Raw genomic sequence first — 21,332 nt, 5'->3', positions numbered from 1 at the left:
TGGACAAACACCATTAAAAACCAACACAAACTGGAATGTTATTTGGCACTAAATCGAGAATACACTATTGCAAACTACCTGAGCACAGTCTGGCCATAGAGACGGGCCGGTTGCTGTACTCATTCAGTAAGTGCTAAACCATGCTATTGTTAATAGAGTGCCCCAGGGATGACGCGTTTTTGTAGGCAAAACCCGGAAACGAGTTAGCATTTTAGGACTTCCGGTTCCAACGCCGTAAAGTCTATGGGTTTTTGAATGGGTTTTTGCTAAATCGCCTGAAATAAGGTCTGTGGTTAACAAAGCCTCTAAATACTTTCACGTTTTGATCTATGACATAAAACACACCAGTTATAACCCACTTGTGATTTTTTTTAAACAATTAATGTGTCTTAAAATCGGCGTTTGCTAACAAATTGCTAAAAGGGACTACTTCCTTTGTGGCGGGGACTTTAGACGTCATCATGACAAACAGCACACTTGGACAGCATTTCTCATGAAAAAGTGGATAAGTATTCATACACAGCGCAGATCATAATCAGTGAGCATGTTTTTAAATAGAGTTGTTTTCTAAATAAAGTTTGAGGACGCTTGGTGGTGACGACGTTGATCCGCGACTATGGTGTGCTGTAGTCCGTTTATAGCCTACTGTTAGCCTTTTATATCTGACGACTTTATTTAGGCTTCAAAATCTATAAATGTTGTGTTAACTTGTAAAGATTATCTTGATAGACAAAACGTGTAAGTGTCATGACCCTTTGTTAAACACAGAGCTTATTTTCTGCGATTTTCCAAAAGTCTATGGGAAAAGTGCATAGGCTTTCAGTCCAGGGAACCCGTGCGCTGCTAACTTCTGGGTTGGCCTACAAAAACGCGTCATCCCTGGGGCACTATATTATAGGGCCCTAAGATAGTTAACTCCACATCAGCTACATAAATTCATCAACTAACCATTCAGAAACGTCCTGTTGCATTCAAAATGTTGTCACTTCTTCTTGAGTATCTCCATCATTATCCAACTCTGGTTTGAACATAAAAGTCTGAACATTCACAGGACATGTAGGCTACATGTCCACTGGCCTCACAGAAGTGCAGTCCTTCAAAGCCTTGGTCATGATAAATTGATAAGCAATGGTGATCTTCATAACAAGACTCTACTGGAAAAAAAATAAAATAAATAAATAAAAATCACTCAGTTAATCAACCCTCAAAGTGAATGCTGCTTTCTCTTCAATATTTAGTGTTATAATGACTTTGAGTGAGGAGCAGTTTTGTTAGGTATGTGTTCGGCTCATAGTTTGGTTCAATAACTGTGGGCTTCCCCTTGTTGGTGCTTTCATTTTTCTCTTATGTACATGCTGTTATTTATAGGCTGCAACATAATTGGATCCCTATTTCAGCAGATGACATTCAGAATAAATTCTGCTTTCACTTTCTCATTGACGACGAGACAGTGTTGACTTAGATTTAGATTTCACTGTGTAGGTATTTTTGGGGAGTGTTTGTTTTCTTACAGATATCAGCAGCATTTACCAGAAATCGCTTTACTGCAGTCTGCACATTAAACTGTCCTGAAAGTACCGCTTGATTCTGTCTCAAGTTACTGCGGCTTTCACTTTCAGTATTCACTGTTGATGACAGCTTTGAGTGAGGTGAGATTTATTTTTTGTCCTGAATGCAGCTTTATAGTCTGTGGATTTTCCCTTGTTGGGGTTCTCACTTTTCTTTCCCCCATATTTTTTTTTTTATGTCAGTGCACCATATAGCCCTGATCCTAACAGGAAGTCCTAAAGCAGATTTAGGCTAAACTACAGAGGCGAAAGTGATTTCGATAGCTTTTTTTTTTTTTTTTTTTTTTTTTTATAAATGCTGCAATATAACTTACTCTAAGTGGGGTCTTAAAATATAAAATCATCAGCTATTACTATATAACTATTTGTCATGGGTCAGCATTTAAAAAGTTGTCAATTTTGTTTGTTAAACGTTTAAAGGATTAGTCCACTTTCAAATAAAATTTTCCTGATAATTTACTCATCCCCATGTAATTCAAGATGTTCATGTCTTTCTTTCGTCAGTCGAAATGGACTCCAAACGGTTGAAGGTCAAAATTACAGTTTCAGTGCAGCTTCAAAGGCCTTTAAACGATACCAGACGGGGAATAAGGGTCTTATCTAGCGAAACGATCGGTCATTTTCTAAAAACAAAAAACAACTGTATATGCTTTACAAACACAAATGATCGCCTTGCCAGTGCTTCCACCATTCCGCTTTCCGTATTCTTCAAAAAGCTTACGCTGTATGTCCTACGCCTTCCCTATTCTACTTACGGTACGAACGTGACGCCAGTTCCGTTTTTTCCGTAAGTAGAATAGGGAACGCATAGGACATACAGCGTAAGACCATTGAAGTCCACTATAAGGAGAATAATCCAGGAATGTTTTCATCAAAAACCTTAATTTCTTTTCGACTGAAGAAAGAAAGACATGAACATCTTGGATGACATGTGGGTGAGTAAAATATCAGGGGATTTTCATTCAGAAGTGATCTAATCCTTTAAATATAACGTAGCCTAATGTATTTTTGAAGATGTTTTGTGTATTTCTTAGCAGTTCACTGAGGCCCCCAAGTGGACTACGTCTCGCTGGTTGAGAACAAGGGGGAGATTGTCCACGTGGGGGAGACTGTGAGCAGCTCATGATCTACAACTCCAGTCTTCTCACTCGCACTAGACTCATTAACGCTGGAGCAGACGCGCAGCTGACATCTATTGTGCTTTTCTCATTTTCCCATCCCGACACTATACGTGAGTATGCTTTCAGAACTTGACATTTAGTGAAACAAATGTTTTTATACCTCATACTTAGTAGTTCTTTACATCTCAAACAATTGAATATGGAAAAATTTGCGACTGAAATGAAAAGTTTAAATAGTAAGTGGTCATGAGTTGGTAAATTAGATTTCTTTTCAATTGTTTTAATAGCACAGGGAGATTTAATGTGTTGGTGTCATGTATAGTAGTTTTTCTGTCAGTAGTTTGTGTATTAATACTGTAATAGTGAACGGAGTTAACAACAATCCCCCGTTCAATTGTTTTGTCCAATAACTCTATTTCAGGTTTTTGGATTTAATTAATTTCTCTTCACAGGTTACTTATATAAAACATTATGTCAAGTTGTTTCTCCCATATATTGTCCTGCTTTTGCTTTCACTTTATAATAATATGACATTCTGGGAAGAGCTGTTATCAGTTAAGATAAAGTAGTAGGCTAATGTAGCCTATTCTTCATAGTCCTCAATTTTTTGTTATTTTTGTTCGTGGTTTATAAAAAGCCATTTTTCCCTGCCTGCACAAAGTCTGAATTTTTTCCACTTTAGTAGTCTTTTTAGGGATCTCTCATTTCTGAGTGAGGATGTTTAATGCACTAGTTATGAACTGTAATATGAGATCTGTCCTATGTAGGTCAGGTCGGTTTACAACTGTAAGTGATTTGGCACATCAGTTGAAGAAAAAAAAGATCTGTTTGTAGGCAAATAGGAATTTATTTGACACAAGTTGAAGTTTGAGTCTGTGTCTTTGCTTACAAATTAGGTACTTGTAAGATGTTGATTGCTGGATTAAGTTGAACTAGCCTAAGTTACAAAATAATGCATCCATAGTCTTTTAACAGGAACAAGTTATACTTAAGTTTTATTTTTTTAGTCAACTGTTTTTGTGTACAAGCAAACTGTGTGCATCCATTACATTTTTATTCAATTGACTTTTTTTGAATGAGCTGATTGCAAACATAACAGTAGGAAAGAGAAATCACAACTGAGATCTTTTTACTATCTCATTTGCATCTCCCTGACAACAATGAGAATATATGGAGCTCAAATGAAGAATTATTCTCAACATTTGCACACATTCTATTAAAATCTGCTAAATTAAATCATTTTGCATCAAATTGTCCTGAAACCAAATGATCTTGGCTGATCGTAGACCAATTGCCACCAATGGTCTCTACGATCAACTTAGGCTTACGATGCTTTTGGGAAACACAGCTCTGGTCTGTGATATCCACGTTATTTTTTATCGCGCTATGGTCTTACTGTATGTCAACGTTTGTCTCATTTTTAATTTCTCAGAATTGTAGGACAAGCATTTGAGACAGTTGAGTTAAGTTTATCCAATAAAACAAAAGGAATCTGAGCTTTGCGAGAGTAAACTCTAAACAATAACACCTTCTTTTGAGTAAACGCTTCTAGTTTGCCTGCATTCCATTGATAGGTGATGTTTCAGACCGAAACATCTGTCCCTCCCTGTTGCTTTTTTAAACCATAGTCATCATTAATCATAAAACTTTTAATTACTTCTCTGAGCCATTTTAGTATGTACTTTTAGTACCCAATTTAACATGACTGGTGGCATCAAGTTGGTCTTTGTGTTCAGGTGGAGAGAGATTAACCGTCCTAATGAATGTAAGCCTTGTTTCTGGCTGAAGTAACTGTGGAGAGACAAGGACATTGGCCCCTTTGGGCTTCCCCTTATTTGGGGTTTCACTTTTCTTTTTTCTGCATGCTGTGAGGACTCTGAGACTGTTTAGTCTCTCAAGAAGGGGGACTATGTGCAGGCCTTTATGCCAGCCCTCATCATGGTTGCAGTAGCAACCTGTTTGGCATGTGCAAGTTTAAATTAATTTTCAGTGGAAATGACCAAGCCTGAAAGGCCTTCAGATAGGGGTTGAATCATCAGCTTTAGGCTTCATTTTGTTGCCTAGTCACTTGCAAGTAAGCTCAGTCACATTATATAAAGCACACTTGCTCAGTCATCAGAAATGTTTGTGCTTTTCTTAATAGATTCCATATCAGTTTGGATGTTAAAGTTGCCACCTCTGTAAGGATGTCATCGGTTTGGTGGTAACTTTAAAGCTACAGTGGGCTCCTGAGTGTGTGGAGTTTCTCCTTTTGTTCGATTTGAAAAGCGTGGCTGAAAGCTGCCATTGTCGTGGTGGGAAATCAAAGCTGGTCCTGTCTCTGTGGGCGTGGGGGAGGGTGGTTGGAGAGCGGGGTGTGAACTAGACTAGAGCCTCAGTGTACACTGGGTAGATGAGCTGAATGCTGATGAACTTCAGAATGAGGGCTGAGCCTGCCTCTCTGCAAAGGATACTTACTCAGAGTGGCTGTGCTCATTTTGCAAGCATTGCATTGCTTTTCAGGTGATTTTGCCGTGAAAGATACTAGATAAACTTCTACTGATAAGCAGTTTCTGTTAATATATGGTCAGATTTCTCCCTGTGGTAGTGTGCTGGCCTGATTCACATTTTAGTGCATTGTGACACACTTTTAATCTGTCTGACTGAGTTGGATAAGTTACATGTGTGTTGGCATAATAGCACTGTGACCCTCATATGTGGTACATCAGCTCAATGTTGACCTTGATCAGAAGCACAACAGTGCTCTTATCAAGGCTGAATTTGTTTACATCCTCTTATGTTTATGTCTCGTCTAAGACGTGGGAAATTCACGTAAGGTAAAAAATAAGGCCTTGTTCCACTCTGGAGAACGAGGAGGAAGTGCAGGTAATTTGATTCCATGGACTTTGTCGCACGGGACATATCAGCGTCTGAAAAAAACATTACGATCTCTCCCATGGTGGAAAAATATAAGAGATTTTTAATTGTGCTGGTTGGCCTCAACTCAGCAGCTCTGCGATTCCTGTCTTCAAAACTAAATTGAAGCAAGCAAGTTGAACACACACAACCGTTTAAAAGTTTGGGTTCAGTAAGATTTTTTAATGTTTTAAAAGAAGTATCTTCTGCTTACCAAGCCTGCATTTATTTGATTAAAAATACAAACAAAAACAGTAATATTGTGAATATTATTCCCATTTAAAACGGCTGTTTTCTATGTCAATATACAGTAAAGTGTAATTTATTCCTGTGATCAAAGCTGAATTTTCAGCATCATTACTCCAGTCTTCAGTGTCACATGATCCTTCAGAAATCAATCTGATATGATGATTTGATGCTCAAGAAACATTTATGATTATTATCAATGTTGAAAATGGTTGTTTACATTTTTATTTCATGATGCTATGATGAATAGAAAGTTCAAAAAACAGTATTTGTCTGAAATCTAAATCTTTTGTAACATTAAACATTACCGTTCAAAAATGTGGGGTCAGTAAGAATTTTAATTTTATTTTTGGGGGATTGAAATAAAATGAATCAATACTTTTATTCATCAAGGATGAGTTAAACTGATCAAAAGTTACAGTAAAGACAATTATAATGTTAGAAAATATTCTATTTTAAATAAATGCTGTTCTTTTGAACTTTCTATTCATCGAAGAATTTTGAGAAAAATTTGAACTGTTTTCAACATTGATAATAATAATGAATGTTTCTTGAGCATCAAATTAGAATGATTTCTGAAGGATCATGTGACACTGAAGACTGGAGTAACGATGCTGAAAATTCAGCTTTACCATCACAGAAATAAATGACACTTTACTGTATATTGACATAGAAAACAACTGTTTTAAATTGGAATAATATTTCACAATATTACTGTTTTTAAAACATTAAAAAAATCTTACTGACCCCAAACTTTTGAACGGTAGTGTATGTTTAAAGGTTATTTCTCACAAGGTTAGTTACTCATGAACTGATAAAAACTAGTTCATGTAAGTTTGCTTGTGAAGTGTTTTTTTTTTTTACTGTAACATAACTTTCTAAAAAGATAAATATGCTCTAAGGACAGATAATTGTTTGCTTTGTTAACATATTTAAAAATTTAATTTGATCCTGTGTTGGCAAAGCTGAATTTTTAGCATCATTACTCCAGTCTTCAGTGTCACATGATCCTTCAGAAATGATGATAATATTTTGATTTGGTGCTTGAGAAACATTTCTGATTATTACCAATGTTGATAACAGTTGATGGAAAGAAAGTTCAAAAGAACAACATTTACTTGTAATATAAATCTTTTTTTAACATTATAAAAATCTTTACTTTAATACTGAATAAAATTATTAATTTATTTAAGGGGGGACACTACAGGCAAAAACACTGTTTTTTCAGGCACCTGTCAATTTTGAGATTTTGCACTTTTTGGCTTTTCATAAAGTGTTTTTTCAGACTGGTGCAAAGAAAACATCCAAAATACACTTTTAAGTGGATATTTTATAGCACTTTATCTTTTACCATCTGTCGATTTCAATTACAGTAAATATCTTTAAAGGCAGTTTTCTCAAAATGAGTTTTTTCTCCTGCTCTGAGTCAGAAATCTCCACTTCAGCAGAACTTATTCACACCAAACTTTACAGTTTTATTCCTATCTATTTTCTGAAGGTTTTTACAGAGGGATTTGTTGATAAATAATTTGCCTGATTTCATACAACATTTTATTCCTAAAAAAAAATGGTAAAAATTGTGGCTGTTTTATGGAGATTTATGGAGAAATAAAAATAGATATCCAAAATTTCCTGCGTAAAAACTTTTGAATTTATTATGTCCAAAAACTTGACATCACCCAATATTCCGATTTTTCTTCTAGAAATGTATGCAAATTAGCACATATTTAATTAGATAACGTTGTAATCAATCAGCTGGGGAAGTATGGTGATATCTATTAGTTAATTTTTTTACCCTATTCACCTGGGGTGTCTCGCCTTAAAAGAAAAAGCATAAAACACTAACCATAAAACGCTCTGCTGCTTCTATATTGACACTCCCAGTCAAAGGTGATGTTCAGTGGTTTAATTTACATCACTGTAAAACATTTACCAAGGGTTGAAGTGGTTCTTCCGTTGTAGTGTCTCTGAGTGAGTGGGATGAAAGTCCATCCATTCATCTCCACTGTAAGAAAGCTTTGAATGAGCTCTTGTGTTTATCTATAAATGGCTCCAACAATACTGTTTTCTTCATCTGTGGCCTGATCGGCTTTGTGTTGTTGCTCTATATCTGCTTATCATTTCTCACAATTCTTTCGCCCCTTCTGAGGTCATTGGACCAGAAGTGTGCCATGCAGCACACCAACAGGTCCACAAATAGCATGAGAAGCCTGTATAATACTAACCTATTAATGATAGCCAGAATGTGGGTCGTCATCAAAAAAGTGTGGCAACAGCCAGTCCAGAGGAGAATATTGACTTATCCTGTGGAATTTAGTTCTGTGTACTCCATAGATTGATCTGATGATGACAGCATTCTGTATCTGAAAGCAAGGGGATGTAGTATTTAATATTTAAATGTATAGCAAACTGTGTGCATGATGAAAGTGTACGTTTGCATTCTATTTTGTATTTAGCTCACATCACTAATCCTGCAAAAAATAAAAGTTATTACAGCAATCTCTTTATCTGTTATGTTCTGTTGCTCATTTGCCATGTCTCTTCATCTGTGGCATGCATCATATTAACTGGTCCTTAATTTACTTCTGTTTCCCTGTTTTGGGTATTTACAGGTCAGCAAAATGGGGAAAGGATGCATCACTGCCACCAAGTACTTCCTGTTTCTCTTCAACTTAATCTTCTTTGTAAGTCTCACTTTCTAGTATTTAAAGAACAAGTGAAAGTTCAGTTAGGTGAATCATTTGAATTGGTCAACTGCTTTGTGCTTTCTTATTGTTCCTTGATTAGAACTAATAATAGAATGTTAGCATTAGATTTAACATTTTATAATAATTTGTTAACATTATTTAATGCATTATGTATTATGAACTAACAATGAACTGTTAATTTATAAATATACTATTGTTCACTTGTTAGTTTCTAAAACACTAATATGTAAAAATGAGTAAAAATAGTTCATAATACCTAACAAAAGTAATGAAATTAAACCTTATTGTTACATGTTACTGTATTAGGGGTGAACTCTGTTCTGGGCATGTTTTCCAAATGTTCTAAAGGACAGCTTTTCCCCAGCCTGTTTCTTTTTATAAATTATGCTTTTTAGATCACTCATAGCTGATGTCCCAGTTTTCTTAACATTAGTTTAACGCTGACATTCACTGAACCTGTGATATCTTTAACTGTAATATAAATAAGTCATTACTGTTTAAGGCCTTTCAGTTCATGGGCAAAGCCACATGTTTATTAGTTGTAGGTGCATCATAGCAATCTTGAATCTCTGTGTCGCAGGAATGCACTCTAGTTAACATCCAGATGAAGTGTTTGCCATTTGTTACCCAGACAGTTTACTCTTCTTGATCTCAGAAAGAGAAACAGCCCGTTCTCCTTTGTCATCCTTGGACTTGTTCCATGTAGGAAAAAAGAAATCTCTGATCCAAGTTTATTCTCTGCAGGCCAGGGTGCTCAGGCCTAAAGAGTACAGGAAGAGTCAAATGATTAATTCTAACCATTTGGAACACAACCAGTACACTTAAATACATTTTTAAATGAGCCAAGCAAAATATGACACCAACATTAAGAGAGGAAGGTCTCAGGTTGGTGGTTTTGGTGTGTTCTGATTGATAGTTGAAATATTTTCATAATTACGTTTACATGTATTCAATTATTTGTTACAATATCATTAATATATTGCTATTACAAGATGCTTTTATCCACAGTGACTTAAAAATGAGGAACGTCATAAGCAATTTATTATAAGAGCCAACAGAATTTGCAGTGCTCAAAGTTTTAAATAAATGTTAGATTAGATTTAGTTTTCACAGACTAGAAATGCAGAGGAAAAGAGAAACAGGGATTTTCTTTAATTATTTTGTTTTTATATGTGACCCTGGACCACAAAACCAGTCATAAGTCGCATGGGTATAGTATTTGTAGCAATAGCCAACAATACATTGTATGGGTCAAAATTATCAATTTTTCTTTAATGCTTAGAAATCATTAGGATATTAAGTAAAGATCATGTTTCATGAAGATATGTTGTAAATTTCCTACCGTAAATATATATAAAAAACATTTTTGTGAGTGGATATGCACTGTAAAGGACATCGTTTGGACAACTTTAAAGGCGATTTTCTCAATGTTTTAATTTTTTGCACCCTCAGATTCCAGATTTTCAAATAGTTGTATCTCAGCCAAATATTGTCCTAAACCAACATCAAAGCTTATTTATAAATCTCAATTTCAATTTCAACAAATTGACCCGTATGACTGGTTTTGTGGTCCAATGTCACACATAAATGTGATTTTTAAAATAATAATAATAATAATAATAATAATAATATTTAAAATATATATTTTTTAAATATAATATAAAATGTTAAAATATTGTTGTTATTTAAAGTAATGTTTACTATTTTAATATTTTTGTCTGTTCATTTTGTTCGATTTTTTTTCATTCTATTAAAAAAGAGTTTCTGTGTGCCGAAATGAATCTGTAAACAATGTAAATCAATGTTATCAATGTAAAGCTACTTTGACACAATCTACATTGTAAAAAGCACTATATAAATAAAGGTGACTTGACTTGACTTGACTAAACCTTAGTCAAGATCAGTTAAAAACAGCATTTTGAAATTATAGTGCACCAGCATGTGCCCTGGTGTTAGAAATGAGGAGAGAAGATGGAGCGCTTGTTAGCAAAGGCTGTGGTGCTGTTGAACTCTGGCAACATCCGCTGCGCTCCCCTTTCCCTCCCCTCCAACCACTGCCACGCAGAAGCACAACCCAATCAGTCCCAGATGTGAGCTGAGAAGAAAAGAGAAAGAGTCTGGAACCCCACAGTTAGAGATCAGGCAACAGTTCATAGCTTCCTACAGGCCAGGATTTGTGTGTTTGTTACATACTCTCACACACAAGCACACAACCTTCCTGTCTTTCAGGGAACACATTAATACTTGAGTTTCCATCTTTAGCTCTGTCCAAGAGATTTGGAGTGAACAAGTTGCAGCTTGTAAACTCAAATGTGGGGCCCCTTGTTCCCCTCCTGTCCTGCACTATATGATTGATTCTCTCCTCCTTTTTTCTTTCCTCTCTCTTCCTCTGCCCCCCTGTCTTTTCTTTTTTGTCTCTCTACAGATCTTCGGAGCTACGATTATGGGATTTGGACTGTGGATCCTCCTAGACAATCAGAGCCTCATTGCAGTGTTGCGTAAGTGTCTGCATAAAACGTGTGCAATGAAGAGAAGACCATAAAATGTCATATAGTTGAAGAAGCAGGAAAATTATGCTCCTAATAACCACAGCCGTTTTCTCTAGGATGGTTTGAAATGCATTCACATTAATCTAAAAGGCTATTTAGTTCCTTTGCTATTAGTTGGTTGTAGTAAAATCCAGAGGAAGTGGTGAGAATCGTTGATCTTGTCTTTTTATGCTCTCATTAGTGAAGTTTTATCCCATCGTACCTTTGAATGAAACCTCCTGGGCTTGTGTACCAGTGACTCAGACCCACTTTTACAAGGGCCATCTGTCTCTCGTTTTGCTCGTTTGATGATAACCATTAGTCTCATCTTAAAGCGCATGATTGTCCATGATGGGCTCTGTATTTTTCATCACCCCTCCCCCTACACACTTCTGATCTATTTTCCATCCCAGAGGCCATTGCAGAGAGCTCTGGGTCACCGGGTCTGGGTCTTACAGACTCCGTCAAGCAGGCAGGAGCTACATGTTCACAGCTGGCTCCGGATCAACTATTGAGTTCACTGCGCTGTGCGCGAGCCAGGCAGGGCCTGTGTGTGACATAGCATGTCTGAGGCAGTCTGCAGGTGCTCCCTCGCTGCCACACAGGGCTCTTTTAGCGGCTGCCTCATTAGCATGCATCACGTCAATGCTCAGATCAGGCCTCTCGTTGCATTAGTCACTGGAAAGAACAAATTAACACTGGTGAGCAAGTATATCCAAGGAGGGAAAAGAATGAGCCTCTATCTGCCTCTGGTCTTAATCTACAATTCAGTTCAAAAGTTTGGGGTCGGTAAGATTTTTTAAATCTTTTTGAAAGAAGTCTCTTATGCTTACCAAGGTTGAAAAACTGAAATATTACAATTTTACATTTTTTCTATTTTAAAATGTAAATTATTCCTGCGATGGTAATCATCACATGATTCTTCAGAAATAATTCTAATATGCTGATTTGCTGGTCAGTAACAAATGTTTTTTTCTATCAAGAAAAATGCACATTGTAAAGATCGATAAATGCTTGTAGGTAAAAAATACTGGTGAAGAAAAAAATAACACTGCAATATGTTAAAGGGTTAGTTCACCCAAAAATGAAATTTCATTGTCGTTCCACACCCGTAAGAACTTTGTTCATCTTCTGAACACAAATTATGATATTTTGATGAAATCCGAGAGTTTTTTTTATCCTTCATTGAAAGCAATGAAATGACCACATTCAAAGTAGTAAAGACATTGTTAAAATAGTCCACATGACTACAGTGGTTCAACCTTAATGTTATGAAGTGACAAGATACTTTTTGTGCGCAAAAACAAAACAAAAATAATGACTTTATTAAACAAATTTTCTTCTTCTCTGTCAGTCTGTTACACAATTGGAGTTTCCGTGTTTACGTCCGAACGCCGGCTCATTATTGGCTGGCTCCTTTGTCAGCATCGCACACATAACTCGTGCAGCTCACATGAACGGGCGTCGGCCAATACGGAGCCAGCGTTCTGACGTAGAACCTGGAAGCACTGCAACAAAAATAGCGTAGCAGAATGACCGGAGAGACGAATTTGTTGAATAGTCAACAAAATTACCACATTCAATGTCCAGAGAAGTAGTAAAGACATTGTTAAAATAGTCAACGTGATTACAGTAGTTCAACCTTAAAGGTGCCCTAGATAGTTTTTTTTACTAGATGTAATATAAGTCCTAGGTGTCCCCTGAATTTGTCTGTGAAGTTTCAGCTCAAAATACCCCATAGATTTTTTTTAATTTTTTTAACTGCCTGTTTTGGGGCATCATTAACTATGCACTGATTTTTTTCAGCACGGCCCCTTTAAGAGATGCGTTCCCTCTGCCCCACGAGCTCTCGACTATACATTGCATAAACAAAGTTCACACAGCTAATATAACCCTCTAATGGATCTTTACAAGATGTTCGTCATGCATGCTGCATGCATGCTTCAAATTATGTGAGTAAAGTATTTATTTAGATGGTTACGTTTGATTCTGTGTGAGTTTGAGGCTATGCTCTGTGGCTAACGTCTAATTCTACACTGTTGGAGAGATTTATAAAGAATAAAGATGTTTATGAATTATACAGACTGCACGTGTTTAAAAATGAAAATAGCAATGACTCTCGTCTCTGTGAATACAGTAAGAATTGATGGTAACTTTAACCACATTTAACAGTACATTAGCAACATGCTAACAAAACATTTAGAAAGAAAATGTACAAATATCACTAAAAATATCATGTTATCATGAATCATGTCAGTTATTATCGCTCCATCTGCCATTTTTTGCTATTGTTCTTGCTTGCTTACCTTGTCTGTGCACAGATCCAGACGTTAATACTGCCTTTCCTTGTCTAATGCGTCGAATGGGCTGGCATTATGCAAATATTGGGGTCATACATATTGATGATCCCAACTGTTACGTAACAGTCTGTGTTATGTTGAGAACCGAGTGTTTTCCGGAAGTCTTTTAAACAAATGAGATTTACATAAGAAGGAGGAAACAATGGAGTTTGAAACTCAATGTATATCTTTTCCATGTACTGAACTCTTGCTATTCAACTATGCCGAGGTAAATTCAAATTCTGATTTTAGGGCACCTTTAATGTTATGAAGCGACGAATTCTTTTTGTGCGCAAAAACAAAACAAAAATAACTACTTTATTCAACAATTCGTCATTCGTCTCTCCCCTTTCATTCTGCTATGCTATTTTCGTTGCAATATTTTAACAATGGTTTTACTACTTTCCTTGACATTGAATGTGGTAATTTCGTTGCTTTCAGTGCAGGATAAAAAATCCCTCGGATTTCATCGAAAATATCTTAATTTGTGTTCCGAAGATGAACGAAGGTCTTACGGGTGTGGAATGACACATTAATTAATTTTTGGGTGAACTAACCCTCTAATAGTACACTGGCAATGTTTTGAAAAGGAAAAATCTGAATGTTGAATGAATGTTTAAAAAAAATCCTTTGTCAGTAATGTTGTGGATTGACTTGCTCGAGTGGTGTGAGCTGAAATGGAACAGTGAATGTATACTGGTTTAAATTAATATAAAATGCTTAAATCTTTACCTTAATTTTGCTTTTTCTCATCAACTAAAATTAGAGGCCATTTTAGTCCACAAGAAAAGACCACATTGAAAATGAACAATGCTCAGAGCACATTGACAGTCCCCAAATATACAAAATGATTACAGTAGTTGACTCTGGAAAGGTTTTCAAGGGTTGTCTTGTAAAATGTGGTGTGTCTGACCTGAGACTTGAACTCAGTCTGAGTGGCTATAAAACGTTTTTTGTTTGATTGATTGTTCAGAGCAGAAAACTGATTTTACCAACAGCAGTGAATCTGTTAACCTTTCGAACCCCCCTTTTTTACGTCATAATTCATCTGACAGACACATTCCTGCAGTGCACAGCGGTCGCTGGGTGTTTGTTGGGACTCCTAGCCATGCATGTAACACAGTGAACCCTTTACCCATCATAAAAAAGAAAAGAAAAAAAGGGGTTTCTGACCATCATTGTTTTTCTAATCCAGATGCCAGTGGCCTTCACCGGCTCACTGATCCCTAGAGGATTTTCCTGTTTCCGTTAGACACCATTAGGCACTTCAACAGCATAGGGTGGTTTGAGATTTACAGTACTGAAGTTAGAAAGGCCCACACATATGAAGCTGAAGTGCAGACAAACATGTTTAATGCTTTATTTGTAATGTCAATGCCCATTCTTGGGGTTTGGGAATTGGATGGAATAATTGAAACAGAATCGTTGTGTTCATTGCAACTGGTTTCCTCGGCCAAATGCTTTGAACTTGGTTTCTGCTGAGCACAGTGGTCGAACTTACAAAGGCATTTGCTTTGTTAAAGGAAAAAGTTCTTGTTCTTTATTCTGCTATTGTTTGTGGGATTGTTATGGTGACAGAGAATTTTGATAATATTTACCACATGGCACAAAAGAGCCTTGTCTCGCTGTTTCCAATTTAAAACTCTCTGCCATTTTTTTTTTTTTATTGCATTAACAGCTGTTTGCCAATAGTTAAGTCAAAGATTTCAGAACAACCAACTGCTGTGAATCTTGTGAGAATTTCTTCTTAAAGAGCAGAATGGTCTGAAATGAATTCCAATTGAGGTAACTCACTCCACATTGTTCCTGAAGTTGCTAAATTTGTTTGCTTGCAACTAATTGCAATCCACTGGTTCACAGTTTCCAGCTCCTAGGTTTCCCAGTATCCAGTTCTCTCTTAATCATTAATTATTAAATAGCCTAAATTATGTAAGATGTAGATTGTGCCTTCTCAACCATGTGAAACGATGAACTCGTTCTGTTATTTGTGCTTTGAGGCATGCTGTAATCATCAGGGTTGAGCTGGTCATCTCATCTAGTAAGTGCTTGGTTTTGTAATGATGATTACATCAGGTCACATGATAGGCCATTGTATCCTCTGCACCCGCAGTCACACAGCGCTCTGCTCTACACTGTGGTATTGTTTGTAAGGCTGTCTGTGATAATGTTGTTTTTGCTGGGGAGCCACTGAGGTATTTTGAGGCTGGATGATATGACTGAGGCTTCTCAGTATGGCGTTCTGACAATACGCATGAAAACCTGACTGAAGCAGGAACAGAACGCAGTTGGAGAATGTGCTGCTTCTTTGAGGTAAAGCCACGGAATGTCTGAACCAACTTTTCAGCATCACCCGGTATAGGCCATCATGACCTGGTCAGGATTGCAAGGAAGACCTGCCAAACCCATCTCGACATTACACAATGCATATTCATGAGGACAACCCGAGACTGTATTTACTGGCTTGGAGTATTTGAGACCCAAATTAGTTTGTTACGTGCAATCTAAACTGCAGTAGTGCATTTCATTAGGAAGAGCTGAAGTGATCGCACTAAATGAAACATCAACAAACCATATAAAATGTGTTGATAACACTTTACCATAAGGTTCTTGGTTAATACTTATATATGAATATATTATTCATCATAAGACTTGAAATGTTAAAAATGTAAACTACCCTTCAAAAGATTAGGGTGGGTAAGATAAGATTTTTTTAAAATGTTTTTCAAAAAATGTCTCTTATGCTTACCAAGGGCTGATTTGTTTGATTTTAATTACAGACAAAACTGCAATATTGTGATTTTTAAATATATTTTAAAATGTAATTTATTCTTGTGATGGCACAGCTTAATTTTCAGCATCATTACTCCAGTCTTCAGTGTCACATGATCCTTCAGAAATCATTCTGAGTTGGTGCTCAAGAAACATTTTTTATTATTAATATTGAAAACATTAAAACAAGTATTTTTGTGGAAACTTTTTTTTTTTTTTTTTTTTTTTTAGGATTCTTTGATGAATAGAAAGTTCAAAAGAAAAGTATTTATTTGAAATAGATTATTTTGTAAGACTTTAAAATCTTAACTTTTCTTCAATTAAATCTGAATAAAACTATTTGTTTCTTTAAAAAAAAAAAATTGTACTGACCCTAGACTGCTTAATATGTAGAAATGAAAATAAATTATGATCAATAAATGCTGTAATGGTATTTTTCATTGTTATTTCATGTTAGTAACTTTTGCATTAGCCAATGTTATTTAGAAAAATGTAGAATTAAGTGTAGAAAATAAGGACTGTTTACTGAGTCACTGCTCATCAACACAATTATGAAATGATTAGTTTGTAACCAGGATTGTGTTTGTATTTCTCACTAACAGAGGATTCATCTACGGTCCTGAAGGTGGTCTCTTATATTCTGATTGGTGTGGGCTCATTCTCCATGGTACTGGGATTTCTGGGCTGTCTGGGGGCCATCTATGAGATCCGCTGTTTGCTCGGATTGGTAAGACACAAAAACGAACCAGCACTAAATGTTCAGCACTGTTTACCCTCTATCCTAATTGAGGTGCTTTTTTTGTAAATCATGTTTTTTAATGTTCATTTTTGTTTTTTATGTAAACTCAGTGGAACTTCTGCTATTGTGGAAATTTGCTGTGTTGAGGAGTTTCATGTCACACAACCCGAGTAGACTGGACAAAACCAGCTGCTGCGTTTCTGTTGCACACATGTACTGCAGAAGTACTGCACGCAAGTCTGACGCATGTGACCCAGGACCACAAAACCAGTCATAAGGGTCATTTTTTTGAAATTGAGATTTATACATAATCTGAAAGCTGAATAAATAAACTTTCCATTGATTTATGGTTTGTTAGGATAGGACAATATTTGGCAGAGATACAACTATTTCAAAATCTGTAATCTGAGGGTGCAAAAAAAGCAAAATATTGAGAAAATCACCTTTTAAAGTTGTCAAAATGAAGTCCTTAGCAATGCATATCCACTCATTTTTGATATATTTACGGTAGGAAATTTACAAAATATCTTCATGGAACATGATCTTTACTTAATAACCTAATGATTTTTGGCATAAAAGAAAAATGAATAATTTTGACCAATACAATTGTACTGTTGGCTATTGCTACAAATACTATACCCGTGCGACTTATGACTGGTTTTATGGTCCAGGGTCACACATGCGGTGGGGTCACACATGGATCTGTGATATTTCTTTCTTTCTCTACAGTACTTCACCTGTCTATTGCTTATCCTCCTTGGTCAAGTGGCTGCTGCCATTCTCATCTACGTCCAGCGTGATTCGGTGAGTTAGTGAACGCCCTAATGTGGCTGCCGTAAAGAGATAGCTCATGCAAAAATGAAAATTCTGTCGTCATTTACTCGCCCTCATGTCATTTCAAACCAAAGAAGATATTTAGAAAAATGTTGGTAACCAAATAGTTTTGGTAAATACCTTCTTTTGTGTTCCACAGAAGAAAACAAGTCATATAGGTTGTGAGTAATATAAGGGTGAGTAAATTATGACAGAATTTTCATTTTTTGGGTGATCTCATAAAGCCTAGCATCAAAATGGTTTTGGAGTGCAATACGCTTATGGCTTGCATGTGCTGTCCAGTTAAAACACTTGAGGCCAAAATTCCATGTGTTCTATTTGCCAGCTAGATTTCATTGTGAAGGTTTTGTTTAGATTTCTGGAACAGCTGGAAAAGAGGTCAAGAAAATCAGTGGCTGAAAATGAAAAGATAGCGCCCCCTATCGCACACACCAAAAAATACACTTAGAGTCTTTGCAGGGCATTTGAGGATCACTGTTGTTGAACAGACCTTCACCATGATGACCCATGATGTGGATCACATGATATGGACGAGCGAAGAGTTCATCACACTTCTGTACACTCCACATAGGTCAGCCAGCAGCAAGTATCTCTGAGGACACCATAGGAAGCATCTGAGCAGGATATGCAATAAATCATAAAGTGTTTGGAGCAGGTAGATGATAGACATTGGCCTTTTTTTGCTTATCTTTCATTTTGGACATAATTTCAAACCAGTTTGGAGGCTGAGATGAGCATACAGCATACAGGAGATTTGCTTCCAATACAAGTGCAACACATGCTTTTCTCATGGCAAGAGACTCTGTTCCATTATAGTAGCTTAGTAACTTTTTCCTCCGTCAGCAATGTGAGTTTCATGTCAAATACCTAGGTCTAGAAAAATAAACCACCGACCCTTTTAACTTTCATTGCAGTTGAGGAAGGAGACACAAGAAATTGTGTCCCAAGCCGTGGCAAACTACTCCGGACAGAACAAAACCGCAGAGCAGGCCTGGGACTACCTCCAGAGAACAGTGAGTTGAGAATGGCCAAAGCTCATATGTTGTCTTTAATTCAAGCTTGAGACGTGTATCAAATGTCATTTGAATGTATTGCAATGAAAAACTCTTTTTCTGTGGGAGGTTAATTCTCTGGAATGTAGAAATGCTTGTTGGGTTGACTGAGTTTAACCTTTCACAACATTATGACAGTTCACTGTTCATGATGGAGATTTTAGAGGGTTGAATAATCCTGGTTTATCGTAACGCCAACATTATAAAATGCTTCATGCGCTGTTGTTTCTTGTTTGTGTGTCTCAGATGCAGTGTTGTGGCTGGCTTGGAAGTGAGGACTGGAAAGCAAACCCTATGATAAAGAACAGTTCACTTGATTTGTACTCATGCTCCTGCCACAATGCTTCCCTCCCACCATTTAGTGTTGCAGATAGCGGCTTCTGTCAGTCCTCATCTAATGATTTGCCTATCTATGAGACGGTATGGGAAATTTTGGTTATCCATTAGTTATTTTTGCATGCTAAGCGAATCTCTCCACGTCTCCCTATTTTTTCATGTAATTCTGTGTTGTTAAAAGGAAGTTCGTTTTTAGGTGGACTATCCCTTTAAGGTTGTCTAAAATGGTAGATAAATAGATATACTTTTGCTAAACACTGAGGGCAAAGTCATCACACATGCCTGGGAGGGTAAATGGCTAACCCATTGCATCTCAAAATAGCTGTTTCTTTCATCATTTTTATTAATTTTAAGGTGGATAATTTTAATAAACAAGTCTAGTTCAGGTGAATAATGTCATGAGTCATGACAGGGTGTTTTTCTGTCTTCATCAGGGCTGCCTGGATAATGTGGGGAGCTGGCTCTTCACAAATTATGCCATTATTTTAGGAATCTGCCTTGGTGTGGCTGTCATTGAGGTATGTTGTATGTCCTCCGGACAGCATGAACAATACGCCTTTGTGTTACTAAGAAACGGTGGGGTGTTTATTATCAATGAAGGTATTTTTAGGCTGCATTGAAATGTAACATGACAACTTTCTGTTGAACAGATTACACATTTCCATTTTGAACTCAGTTTGGTGCCTTTTTTTTCACCCTACAGCTCCTTGGTATGATACTTTCTATGGGCCTTTGCAAGAGCGTACACCAAGAAGAGTACACCAAAGTGCCAAAGTACTGAGGAGGAAACACGGACACTCACACACAAATGTATTCAGTCCTTTCTTATTTTCTTGGAACAACAGATCTCCCTTTTTTTCTACAGTATATTCAGTGTTTTCAAAAGAGAAACTTTAGGGTTGTTTTTAGTCATAAGATTTCACTCTTTGTCAGTAACACTATCCCCTGTGATATATAATCAAATCTTTTTAGTCCAGTTTGAATAGCCCATTGTATGACAGTCTGAAGTGTATAACATGAAAGCTGCCCACATAATTTAATGAAAACCGTATGACGAGTCCTGGTGCCCCTCAATTGTCTATTTATACAACAACACTCTTTAACACCCAGGCTTGTCTACAACGTATTTGCTTTGATATTTCTTTATTGTAGTTGCTCAAAGTATGAGTTAACAGCCTATTAAACTTCGGTTTATGCTTTATAGACAACAGAAAAACCACGAAGGCCTGCTTTTGTTGAAACAAGGGACTTTACTTTATACCACAAAACGAACACATGCTAAATATCTGAAGTACATAGACTGACACAATCTCCACCTTGCCCTAGTGGCATGTCCCAAATTAGAAAGTTGTCTGTTTTATTGTCTGTCATTTGTTTGTACATCAGTGTTGTTTCAGGTTGCTTTTGTTTATATATTTTTTAGTGTGTATATATTTTTAGCTTTCATTTGCATGTTGATTTCGACAAGTCTTGGGAGTCAAAATGTTCCCTTTTTTTGTACAGATGATAAATTTTATGTCTTTTTCTACATGCTTAAGTTGAGCATATTTGTATGAGCATACTGTATTTGTAAGGAAGTACAATATAAAGCTATTCCTTGATGATGTGAACCAAAATGAAGATTAGCCCCCAAAGTTGACTGCAGACTTGATTTTATTTTATTTTTGATTGCATCGATCCTAATTTAACTGATTTATTCTGGCACCGCTATGCCTTTAATTGAATACTTGTTATGACAAGTATAAATGGAAAAATGCTAACAGTGTTTTCTTTGTCATCTGTAATGGTTCTTTTGAATACATACAACCTTTAGTTCTTAATAAAAGTTACAAACTTATTTGACTATTTTAATGTTCCAAAAAAAGTTTTTTTTTTTTTTTAATATAGGGAATACAGTCCCCTACCAAGTAATTATAAAAGTTGTAATGACATGTACCTTTCTCAAGCTGAATGTGTTACAATAAATGACTCACCACAACTATTTGTCCTCATTGTTTTTATCCACCATGTACTTTCGCCAGATCCTCACTAGGTGGCAGTAGCACATTTGTTCTACTTAAAAATGTGAACTGGGAAGTGGTGGTCAACATCTCGCAACCTATAATTTAGAATGATTTGCATAATAGGCAAGTAAATAAAAATATACCCTGTATTACTAAATCACCATAAACAAAACTTAAGTAAACTGCATTATAAA

General features: G+C 36.3%; 1 protein-coding gene across 1 annotated transcript; it reads left to right on the top strand.

The window, feature by feature from the left end:
- The first annotated feature begins 1,546 nt into the window (after positions 1 to 1,546).
- cd82a (CD82 molecule a) lies at positions 1,547 to 21,106 on the top strand. Its single transcript, XM_067400914.1, has 10 exons — positions 1,547 to 1,649; positions 2,603 to 2,799; positions 8,443 to 8,514; positions 10,964 to 11,036; positions 16,777 to 16,901; positions 17,643 to 17,717; positions 18,662 to 18,760; positions 19,046 to 19,219; positions 19,570 to 19,653; positions 19,839 to 21,106. The coding sequence occupies exons 3-10, from the start codon at positions 8,452 to 8,454 to the stop codon at positions 19,914 to 19,916; spliced, it is 771 nt and encodes a 256-aa protein (XP_067257015.1). The 5' UTR covers positions 1,547 to 1,649; positions 2,603 to 2,799; positions 8,443 to 8,451; the 3' UTR covers positions 19,917 to 21,106.
- Positions 21,107 to 21,332: the final 226 nt, after the last annotated feature.

This window comes from Chanodichthys erythropterus, chromosome 11, assembly GCF_024489055.1.
Source record: "Chanodichthys erythropterus isolate Z2021 chromosome 11, ASM2448905v1, whole genome shotgun sequence".
In the NCBI taxonomy this organism is placed as follows: Eukaryota; Metazoa; Chordata; class Actinopteri; order Cypriniformes; family Xenocyprididae; genus Chanodichthys; species Chanodichthys erythropterus.
Note: the sequence above shows the minus strand (reverse complement) of the source record. Positions and strands in the feature narration are given on the sequence as shown.

Coding starts and splice junctions, on each gene's coding strand:
- cd82a (XM_067400914.1), top strand. CDS start 8,452: ATGGGGAAAGGATGCATCACTGCCACCAAGTACTTCCTGTTTCTCTTC. Junction 11,037..16,776: donor GAGCCTCATTGCAGTGTTGC/GTAAGTGTCTGC, acceptor TCTCACTAACAG/AGGATTCATCTACGGTCCTG. Junction 16,902..17,642: donor TCCGCTGTTTGCTCGGATTG/GTAAGACACAAA, acceptor CTTTCTCTACAG/TACTTCACCTGTCTATTGCT.